The sequence below is a fragment of the Haliaeetus leucocephalus genome, unplaced genomic scaffold (genome assembly GCF_000737465.1).
Source record: "Haliaeetus leucocephalus isolate CR32 unplaced genomic scaffold, Haliaeetus_leucocephalus-4.0 Scaffold450, whole genome shotgun sequence".
In the NCBI taxonomy this organism is placed as follows: domain Eukaryota; kingdom Metazoa; phylum Chordata; class Aves; order Accipitriformes; family Accipitridae; genus Haliaeetus; species Haliaeetus leucocephalus.
The window spans coordinates 7486155-7497344 of NW_010972886.1; the positions used below are offsets into that span (position 1 = coordinate 7486155).

Here is an 11190-nt window from a genome sequence, read left to right on the forward strand (position 1 = left end):
ACATTTCTGTCCTCTTTGCAAAATATTTGTCAATCTCAATCTCAAAATATTTCTTTTTGTACAAATCCTTGAGGTTTTTGTGAATTACATCACTGCTTAAAGCTTTGGTTGACCTCAGAGGCTCCTTTGCAATCAAGAAGAGCACTACGCAGCATTGTACAGCCTGTACTGCACAAACATGCACTGAATACTGTAACTCAGTCAACCTCTGCATATCGAACTTGCAGTGTTTATTTTAGAAAATGTTCAGTGTTTATTTTTAGAAAAACCACCGTAGATTCCTTTAACAGAAAAATGAGGGTCTTCCACTTATGTTGCCTCATGACCCGCCACTGAGGAAAGTTGTCCATACATTTTACAGATTTCATCTTCATCTGTTCTTCTTAATATACTCTCTCAAATTTTCTATTTCAATTACCAGTGACTTTCTTGTTGCTAGCTGATACCTTTTTTAAAAGGGGGCAGATTGTCATAAAATGTGGGCTCATGTTGTGCTTTCACAAATTGTGGGTTGATTTTGAAACAATCAGACATTATATACTGTGTTACCATGTAGCTACCATTAGTTTTACCAACACAACCTTCTCTTTCTGAATAGGATGAGCTTTGTCATTGCTGAGGATAAAGTCTACCTTTAATGTTGAATGGAAATTCTATACTGATTATTTTTTAAAATACATACTTTCTGGCATAATGATTGCAATTGTACTGCACCTCCACTGCAGCTACTGTGTAGCTTCACTGAAGATATACTTTTTGACACTTTTAATTGACTCTTATTTACACAGATGAAAAACATGTATTCAACTGAAAGCATTTATGACATAAATATCTCAAAATTAAAAAAAAACCAACAAAAACCCAAGTAGAATTATAGAAATGTATGTATCAAACCTGAAATTCAAGCAGTGCAAGTATTGCAGCCATATAACTTACTTTCTGCAATGTAATAACACTATAATTAATTACTCCATCATTGTCTGTTCATATTATCTAACTATACTCTCTATGCTATAAATGCTATTGGATAAATGTAATTGAAATGTCAGACTTTATATGAATTTGTGATGTAATATTACATTAATGTAACTCATTAAATGAAAGATTGATACAAGAAAAAAGTTAATCAGAAATCTTTATGAACCAAAAGGAATACATAAATCTCCCTCCTTCTGTTTGCATGACTCCATATACCCCCCAAAAAAGAAAAGAAAGACTAGAGATATATTTTAAAGGTAATTTCTTCATCTAAAGTGCATTCTGGTCATGTTATTTTGTGACTCAAAGACAAACATTATGGTAAATGTGATTGATGACTTTGACAAACAGAAGGTTTGTGGTTGAAATTCACAGAAGTAACACAAAGAACGTTGCTTTTAAGTGTCATACCTCTGAAAGCATCCAGTTTGGAGTAACAATTTACATGTAAAGTCAATGTGCTCTTCTATGTAATTTCAGAATTTCTGTGTAGACACAACCAAGAAACTGTTCTCAAATCAAGCTGCCAGTGTTTCGGAATTACAAGTTAGTTGTCAAAATGATTTGGTGCATCGTGAGAATAAGAAGGACATGACTGGGAAAGCTACATTAGTGGAAACCAGTGTGATTAAAGGTCAGTTAAGCTTTATGGTTTTGAGTTATTAATAACAAAGCTTAACCCCAGCCCTGATAAATAATTTCCATACAGGATTATCTTGTGTGATTTCACTTGGAATCTGTGGCTTACTTAAAAGAGATGGAAAGTGAACATTTCTGTTCTTCCTCCATAAATGCCATAAGGCAGATTCATCCAAGCTCTCAACAGCAGCATGGTATTAAACTCTGTTTGACACTGTAGCATGAATATTCACTAGCTTTTAAGAACAGATGTGTGGAAAAGATGCACTTCCCTTTTGTTTTAGGATGATGCTTACTCGTCATCTGTTATAAAGAAACATGGATTCCAACAGGTTTGAAAGACTAGCAAGCAATTTGCATTAAAGATATGATGTCTTCATTCACATTTTTTTATTTTGAAGAAAAAAATAATATTGAGCAAATTACTTGACGGATAATTGTTTTTAAAGTCACCATTTGCTTGGATTTCCAAAGCATTTTTGATAGATGGTTAGTGTTTCTGCTTACCTTACAAGTTTTCCCTTTTTCAGAAAGGAAACATATTGAAGTTGAGAAGCTAGATGATAAGAAGACAAATCCAAAAGACTTTGCAGTTAATATAAAAAATTTCAATTGATTTAATTATCTCTCAGGCACATGTTATGTCTGAAATATGAACACATCACATTAATTGCAACTCTAGAACATTTGGGAGACTAAGCAGAAATACTTATCCTCACAGAATTCGTTAACTGATAATTGATATTAGTATAAGAACCTCCCATAAAGTTTCTCTTTATTGTCTTGTCATTCAGTGTGTGAGACTCCTTAAAAGGACTGCCTGTTTGAAACTATGCATACTGAAACTTCCAAATGCAACATAAACAACTTTTATAGTGAAGAATTACTGTGGGCTGTTGAATATTCACTAATCCTTATTGCTGTGGAAGTTGATTATTTGGGGACTGGTTTTTGAAAGGTATTTTCTTATCTGGCTGCTTTGAAAGACAATCCCAAATTTGTTACTTTGTGGCTTTGAAAAATCTCCCCGCAGGCTCCATTTGTCACTGCTTAATGATTTGATTAGATTTTACAGCAGTAAATGGTGAAGCTTCCATATTGGCAGCTACAAGGACAGTATCCTCTGTTTAAAGCCCAGAAAAAAATGAATAACGAGATTGGTTAGTGTTGTACTCTTTCATGCCAAGGGAACAACCTGCAAATCACTAGGGCTTGACTTTGAAAACTGCTGTCTGTTCTACAGGGATCAGTTGGATCACCTGCATGGATTAGTCTCTGTGGGGTGAGGCAGGCATGGGAAGGAAGCAGGAGGGGGCATACCTGAGAAAACATGACCAAAGCATCCTTACTGAAGTAAACGAGGCTTAAAGTTTATGCTGAGGACAGGCTTATTTGCAAGCACAGGAGTCAGTGCTCATGTAGGTGCTTTATTTGATGGGTTTAGACTCATCACAGACAAGAAAAGCCACACAGGTTAAAGTCACGTTGTGGTTTTACAGTGAAGATTTTTCAAAGATTTTTCTAAATGCAGCTGCTCAGTTCATGCAGTGAGAAGTGGAGTCGTACAGTCACTTCCTGTGCCTCTTACAGGAACTGTGCAGTAGTTTCTAAACTGAGATCCCTTAGCTGAGAAAAGAAGTTTGGAGCTATCGTTGCTAAGGCTTCAGCTCAATAACAGGACTGGGAGGTCACCTACTCTTTCCATTCTTTGTATTGGAATCATTTTCCTACTGTGAAAGTATTTGTTACCACTTGTGTTTCTTTTGTCACGGCACCACTGAGAAGAGTCTGGCTCCATCTCCTTCGCATCTTCCCATCAGGTATTTATACCCAGTGATAAGATCTTCCCTGAGCCTTCTCTTCATGAGGATGAACAGTTCCAGCCCTGTCAGCCTCCCCTTCTATTTCAGGTGGTCCGCTCCTTTGATCACCTTCATGGCCCTTTGCTGGACTCAGTCCAGAATGTCCATGTCCCTCTTGTACTGGGAAGCCCAGATCTGGATCCAGCAGTCCAAGTGTGCTCTCACCAGTGCTCAGGAGAGGAGGGAAGATCTCCACTGGCACCTCCTTGCCTAATGTAGCCCAGGAGGTTGTTGGATATCTTTGCCACAAGGACACATTGCTGCCTCATGATCAGCTTGTCTACCAAGACCCCCATGTTTTTCTCTGCAAAGCTGCTTTCCAGGCAGTCAGCCACAGCTTGTACTGATACATGGGCTTATACTTCCCGAGGTGCAGGACCTTGCATTTTCCTTCACTGAACTTCATGAGATTCCTCTCTGCCCAGTCCTCCAGCTTGTCCAGGTGAATGGCAGCACAACCATCTCAGCTACTCCTCCCAGTTTTGTATCACCTGCAAACTTACTGAGGGTACACTCTGTCCCATCATCCATGTCATTAATGAATCACTGTGTCTGTACCAGACACCCACAACAACATTGCCCATATTTGTCTGTGCACTAAATCCTGACCCAGAACCTCTCAGTGGGCTTTTCACCTGTCCCTAGGCAGAGGGCTGCTTCTGTTAGCCATGCTACCAGCAGAGTTTCTGCCTTCTCCTTCATGCTGCTTGTTAGCTAATGTAATTTGTGGTTCTGGACACTAGAAAACAGACATGGACTTTTTTTCAACTGTTCTTGATTTGGACCTTCTACTGAACATGTTTCAGCACTGCAGTGAAACAAGGCGATGTTGCTGTCTCATCCTGGTTGGAGCCTCCTCTTTATTCATTCTGATCTGGTAGCATTTCTCTACCCCATTAAGCCTTATTTATATGTCCTTGATAAACCTTTTTCAGAGTCTCCAAGAGCACTTGATTTTTATTTGCTATTTTTCACTTTCTAGCTCAAGTCTATTTTTCTTAGGCAATTCTTCACTTGTTTTTAATTCTGAAACAATCTAATTGAGAAGAAAGCTTTTTCTAGGGACTTTTTCAAGTTTTAAATTATTTTCTGTCAGCTGATCTTGCTTTATTTCCTTTGGCCTGCATTCCATTAAGATCCTAACCTTTGTTGTGCTATCCCTTCTGTGAAAGCAGAGTTTTCTTTTCTGCTGGTTGAGACCCACGCATGAATCGCAATGGTAGATTACTGACTTAATTCTTCCTTCTTCCAGTAGACACATTCCTCTTAAACTTTAGGTATCAGTCAGGCTCATTTTTCCCTGAGTTTATGGCTAGAGACCTGTGCTTTGCAGGTAGCCCTATTTGTATGGCCAAGAGTATCAGAGAAAAAATGGTGTTAGGGCTGCTGAAGGCTTGCTTGCCTCTGGTCCTGCAAAGATTCACAGCACTAACTCTTCCCAGCTAGCCCAGTTCTTAGGCATGTTTCTGATTTAAAAGCTCGTCAATGATACGTCTCCTGCCTCATTCCTCGTGAAAGTTGCAATTAGTTAACTTTAAGTTCATCCTATATGCTGTATTAGCTTAGACTACTCACAGAAAATCAGATAAAAAAATAGCCTTGGTTACTGAGGGTTTCAAACTCTTAGTACCTCTGTTCAGTACACACATAGAAAATCAAGAGATAGTACCATAATGTTTCTTCTTTTGCAAGGCTAGGAAATTGCTTCTTGTTTAATTGCCTTGGAGTATATCCCTGCACAAACTTTCTCTAAATTTGACTATTGTGTGAGTTTGAGCTAAGCAGATTTAGCGTAGACCAAAGAGCAGTGATGGATTGTACGCCGACATACCCAAATCAAAGCTGAAGGTTTTTCTGAAAGATGTGTGTTAGTATAGTTCAAAATTATTCAGCTTAATTCAAATATAGCTGCAGAATCATACAGGAAATTGGATTAGAAGATATAGCAGGTCTTTCTGGCCAGCCAAGGGATCCCCACAAGTCCACTGTTGTGTGCAGCAAGCTTGCCTGTTCCAGAGAGTATATTCTGCTCTGCTAATTCAGCAGATAATGGATTAGAAAATATGTGAAGACTAATAATGCAGACACTCTCCTGTGGTTTTTGAATGGGAGGAAATGCAGCATTCACTGACTAATCTTTAAACTTCTACTGGTGAATGTTGAGCAACTCTCCAAAGCACCAACCTGTTTCAAATTCCTAATAATGATATTGAATCTGTGCTCTCAAAAAAACCTGTTACAGAGACAATTACTATTTCTTACCAAGGGCCAGGTAGTTCCAAAAAGAAAAGCAACATGGTTTTCTTTCAGTTTTAAAGCCTTTATTGTCTTTCCTTACAGAGTTCATGTTAATAAAGATAAGATTTATTATCTTTGTTTCTAAGAAATTGAACCTCTTTCCTCTGCTACAATTAAACCTGAATTGACCACTAAAGATATTATCTTATTTTCTTATATTTGACTGAGTTTGAATTCATTAGAAATAGTAGCAATATCTGCAGGATAATAGCAATAATCAGAAATCTGCCATAACAGTTTTTCCTTAACCTTGAAATTTATTGTAAGGGAGTTTCTAAAACATTACCTAATCTTCTTGCTCATGGCTTAGGTTTCTGGAGTGTTACAATCTGCAATCAAAAAGTGTTTATGTTGGTTTTGTTTATTGATGTCAGATCATTTTAGGGAAGATCTTTATATATTCTGACTTTAGGAATTTGATTTAGGAGACCAGTGGGCTGGAGAAAGAAAAAAGTAACAGGCCTTCTGATTGCAATTTAGGATGCACATATAGCATCTACTAAATTTGGCAATGAACATGGTTTAAGAAATTCCTGCCCCTGTGCTGTAGCTTGCTGTCCCATCAGTTATGGCAATACATTTGGTTATGGGGCTGTGCTCTACACCAACTATTAAAGTGAATTAAACATAATATCCCCAAAAACTTAATGCAAAAGATGGAAGGTATGATGGGGCCTGAAATATGCAATTGTTTAAAACTTATGGCAAGCGTTTATTATCTGCAAGAGCTGTTGATACACTGAGGATTTATTTTACAAAAAGAGGCAGCAGTGCAACAGTGGAAATTAGCATCTTTAGGAATTCAGTAACACCAGCAACATAGACCAGAAAAGAAGTGACAAAGTAGAAAATTTAAAAATAAAAGGACAGTGAAAGAAGTCAACAGATGTCTCTTTCACGAAATCCAAGATTTTTTAAGAAATTAAATTTAAGATTAAACTTTTCCAAACAATGGGTTAGGAGATTCCAGAAGGCGATAAACATTACCCATGCATGAACTGTAACCCTACAGTGCATATGAAGTATTGTGATTGTGGTACGTAACAGTTTTTAAAGATACGCTACATCATCATGTGAAGGAATGGTTGATGGGTACCAGCTCAAGGAACAGTCCATTAGTTTTATGGGCTTTGATTCTGCTATCACTGAATAGCTTTCAGTAGCACTCCCTAAGAAATTAGTTCTCATTAGCACTGAGGAGCATCAGAACCAGGCCCACAGCAAATAAAATGCTACTGTTCATAAAAAACACTTTGGCTTATGCATATGCCTTCAGTTCTGTGCATTTTCACTCAAGTGACGTGCAGAAATAAGGATTTGGTTCTACCATCTCTAGTTCACAATATTATTGCACACAATAATTCACAAGTATCTTTTCCAGGTTAGGCATAAATAAACAAACACTAAATGTTATTATGTGGTTGAATGTTAGTTTATGCAGCATAAATCCTGAACTATTTACCACAGCTATAAAACTGTGTTATGGTCACAGCCAGGGGCATTTAGGTGTGCAGCCTTGTATGTACGTAAGTTGGGGTTTTTAGCACTGGTTTCATTCAAGCAAGGGTCCTGATGGGTTGGGTTGCTTCTGTTGCCTACATTTTGAAGGAGGGCAAAATGGAGAGTTATGACAGGTGTTTGTGACCTTGAAATTCGTGAAAAAAAAGCAAGTATGTGTCAAGGAAAAAACCAACAAATCGTACTCACTCAAGGATACAAGTGAGATAAATGGAAATTCTTAGTCTGCACAGCACTACCCTTCCACTATAAAGGCAAATGTAATTATACAAATTGTTCCAGGAAGAGCGGAATTAATGAAATTTGGTTTAATGAGTATTCAGGTCTGTTGTCCCCTACTGCTCCTCTCCCCCTTCCTAGATAATAACCAAAACTCTCCTTATAGCACTGCTATCAAAAGAAGAAGAGCAGGTCTGGAGCTGTGTGTGTTGAGTGGCCAACCAATATGCACATGCTGATTTATCCTGCTGTCTGCTGCCAAATGGAGTGTATAACAGCTGTGTTGTGCATGCTTTTCTTTCAATAGAGGAACTAATTCAACTCTTGGTTTTGTAACCGCATTGAGACTTCTGCCCCCCTTTTTAAATCTGACTGAAATTGGCAAAAATCTTTTAAAAGCGCTGAAGAGATTGATGGATGGATGGACAGCACAATGACATAAGCCTTGTTTTCTTAGCAGGCTGAGATGGCATCTCTGATTTGGCAATTTAGTGTTGAGACTAATAGTTGGGTTTTTTTTCAAACAGCGAAGCAAATTGTATTGATTTCACTGTTCAGAATCCACTTGGGATCATTCAACTTGTCCCATTCATTGCTTAATGCTTTATTGAAGTGTAAATGTATACATTTCAGAAAGCATCCTACACAGGTTTGGAACTGGGGACAGCTGTGATTTAGTCTGGCCCGATGACATTAATTCCTTTCTCCTTGAGCTGTCTTGCTTAGAAGCATATCATTTTGTTTGCATGTGTTTGGGAAAGAAGAAAGTCTAGCTATGCCATCCATGAGGAATCTGTACTTTATATCCATATTAGCAAGTCTAAGCGCACAAACAATATTTCCCTTGCTGAATCACAGGGATTAGCTTATTCTTTCAGTGCCTGTTTTATTCATTAGTTTACTTTTACTGATATCAAACACAGCCAACTTGCTAATGAACTACAAACCTGGAAATGCTAATTAAAAAGATAGTGGCCACATGTGTGAGTGAGATCTTCATTAAATTTCTCATCATAGGTTTATGGTTTGGGTTTTTTTTTCTTTTGATGCCTAGATCTGGAAATACTTGGTAATTTACTCATTCCTAAAAGTAGCAGGGGGAGTTGTAGGTAGATTGCTCTGTGATAAATTTTGTGCTGGTGCAGCCAGACAGCTGCTTGATTAACTTAATGGTTATTTCTGGCCTTAAAATAAAAATCTATAAAAGGGAGGATCACAAGTTCAGAAAGAAGTGAGTCCTACCCGGTTTATCAGGGAGAGACACCTCAGCCATGGAGAGTCTCAGGAGGAACACAAGTGGTGTTTGGAGACCACCGAGAGAATATATGGCTATTTTCTTGGTGAAGAGGCACACAGTGTTTGCAAGAGTAAGCTTGAGAGGATTCTTGTTTGAGAAGCTCAGCCCCATAAAGAAGGGCCTGTTTGACAAGCATGGCCTTGCTGGGAGGTCAGACAGGCTGTGGGGCCTTGTGCACATTTGCAGGTTGTTTCAGGTTATGTCGTAGCAAATTAACCAAACGCAAACAGCTCTACCAAACGCAGTGTTCCACACTGTTTTGCCATTTCAGGTGAAACTGTTTGCTTTAGAAACACAGTATCCTCTCAGATTCATTAAAGGTGAGGCTTCCTGATAAACCGAAAGGGCAGCTGCTCCTGGCAGGGGACTTCTGCTGCTGTTGCCTCAGCCCCGCTGGCTCTTCCCCACCACAGCCTGCAGCAAGGGATGCGGTGGCTCAGGGTTGGGGCGATGTGCGGCACTCGGTGACTGATCCTGGTCGGGTCGTGCTCCATGCGACCAGTGGTCTCGTACCGTGGGGAGCTACCTCTAGGCCCAGGGAAGCAGCAGGACCACCCAGGCAGGGGAGGAGACCCTGGGACCTTCTGGCAGCGGCCTGTAGCTCACTGGTGGGAGATGTAATTGGAAGCGGATGCTGCGCCAAGACTCAGAGCACAGCCAGCCCCAGCGCCGGAGCTGCAAAGAGGCCGCCCATGGGGGTCTCTGCCCTTGTGGGAAAAGGCCACTGCTTTTTGGAAGGTTTGCCCTCAGTATCGCCTCAGGCTGGTCTAGGTGGTCATAAAGAAACATATTTCAAAACTTTTCATTTTAAGCTGAAGCCACTTTCAAGCCTTAATCTCTGTTGCTATACTGCCCTCTGAATAAGAAGAAACTGGTGGCTTTGGTTCTAGGAAATCCCGAATTTTCCTAGCTGCAGAGGCTCATCTCTTCAGGCAGCGAAACACAAGAGCATGGGAGCACATCTGCAACAGAGATAGTATGTGTTGCACATGGGAAGTGGACTGCTCTTCTCTTGAACAGGGAGACAATTTTATCTGCCTGCTTTTACACTGTCAGTGGTCAACCTTTTTAACCATTTTACTAAACCTTAGAGTTATTTGTGGACAGCTAGCAGGGAGCAGACAACAGATTATCCTGTTTGCCCACAGAGTTTCAGGTACAAGTATTATGCAAAAACTGAAGTAGGAATTCATAAGACTGAACACTTTCTTATAAAATGCTCAGCTGGGTTTCATTCTTGATCTGCCACAGATATTGTTCAGGAACTTGAGCAGTTCATTTAAGATCTATATGAAAATGAGAAAAGTGAGGAGAACATTGCTTGCTTTGTTTTTTGCTTTTGCGGTTGTCTGTATGAACTGTACATTTTCTCAGCCAAGGGCAGAGCCTTCAATTTCCTTACAGTTATATTTTGCTAATTGCTCAGGTCTAACAAATAAGGCACTTGGAAAGTGTGAGGCAGAAAATGAAGAGGAAGAAGAGCACAACTGTGACTATGTGGATGAAAACATAATCGAAAACATGAGAAAAATATGTCAGGATACCATTGTTAGAAATAAGCATGCGGTCTCTGAAGGAAGACGGTAAGTGTGACCTATGATCGTTTATGGATGCAAACGAGTGCGGGCAGAGTGATTTTTTTTTTTCAGACTGTCCAGTAACCTTCACTTCCCAAAACAAGGGAGGGTTTCCCCTGGGAGCTGCCGCTATTACCCCAAATGTCCTGTGAATAAGGCAGGAAGGACACCTCTGAGCTGCAGCCTATGACCCCCTGTCACTTTTAGCAATGTCACCTTTGTCAAAGTGGTACCTATCATTGTTCTGGTGATAGAAGTGCAGAGGCAAGACCAGGTTTACAGATAGAGACAAAACCTTCATTAGACCAGCAGTCATCCTTATATAAACACACAGAAACCCAGAGAAAGGCTTTGTATCTGAAAGTCTGTGTAATTTTTCTGATTTGTGCCACTTTGCTGTAACAAATTATAGTACTCTAAATGCAATCCTTTTCCTCTTTTTGGAAATGGACGCCTTGTTGTGCCTGACTAAGGTTTGTCTCTTAAAAAGCTTTCAGGAATTAGCTGTGTTTTCACTAAATCCTCAAGGTTCTACTCTGGTACTCTGCAGAGACTTAAAGTGCTAGTGAAGAGAGCCTTTGCTTCTAAAAAGCTCCAAGCATCATTTCCAGCTAAACACAAATTAGACTTTTTTTCTAGATCTGTGTGAAACTGTGTAGTCCCGGCTCTTCCCACTGATAGCTGAACCTTCTGTGAATTTCACTTGATTCTGCTGAAGTGCTTCTTTTGTTAACAGAATCCCTTGTAAACCCAGCAAAACTTGAAATGTTGTTTCAGAGATTTTAAAATGATTTTATTATAA

The 11190-nt window shown here is 39.4% G+C and overlaps 1 protein-coding gene across 1 annotated transcript in view; it reads left to right on the plus strand.

The window, feature by feature from the left end:
• THEMIS (thymocyte selection associated) overlaps nt 1-10398 on the plus strand; it is a 79209-nt gene extending 68811 nt beyond the window's left edge. Inside the window, exons 5-6 of the mRNA XM_010574712.1 lie at nt 1459-1612; nt 10238-10398. Of these exons, the coding sequence (XP_010573014.1) occupies nt 1459-1612; nt 10238-10398 (315 nt within the window). The remainder of the gene's footprint in view (nt 1-1458; nt 1613-10237) is intronic.
• The last annotated feature ends 792 nt before the right edge of the window (nt 10399-11190 follow it).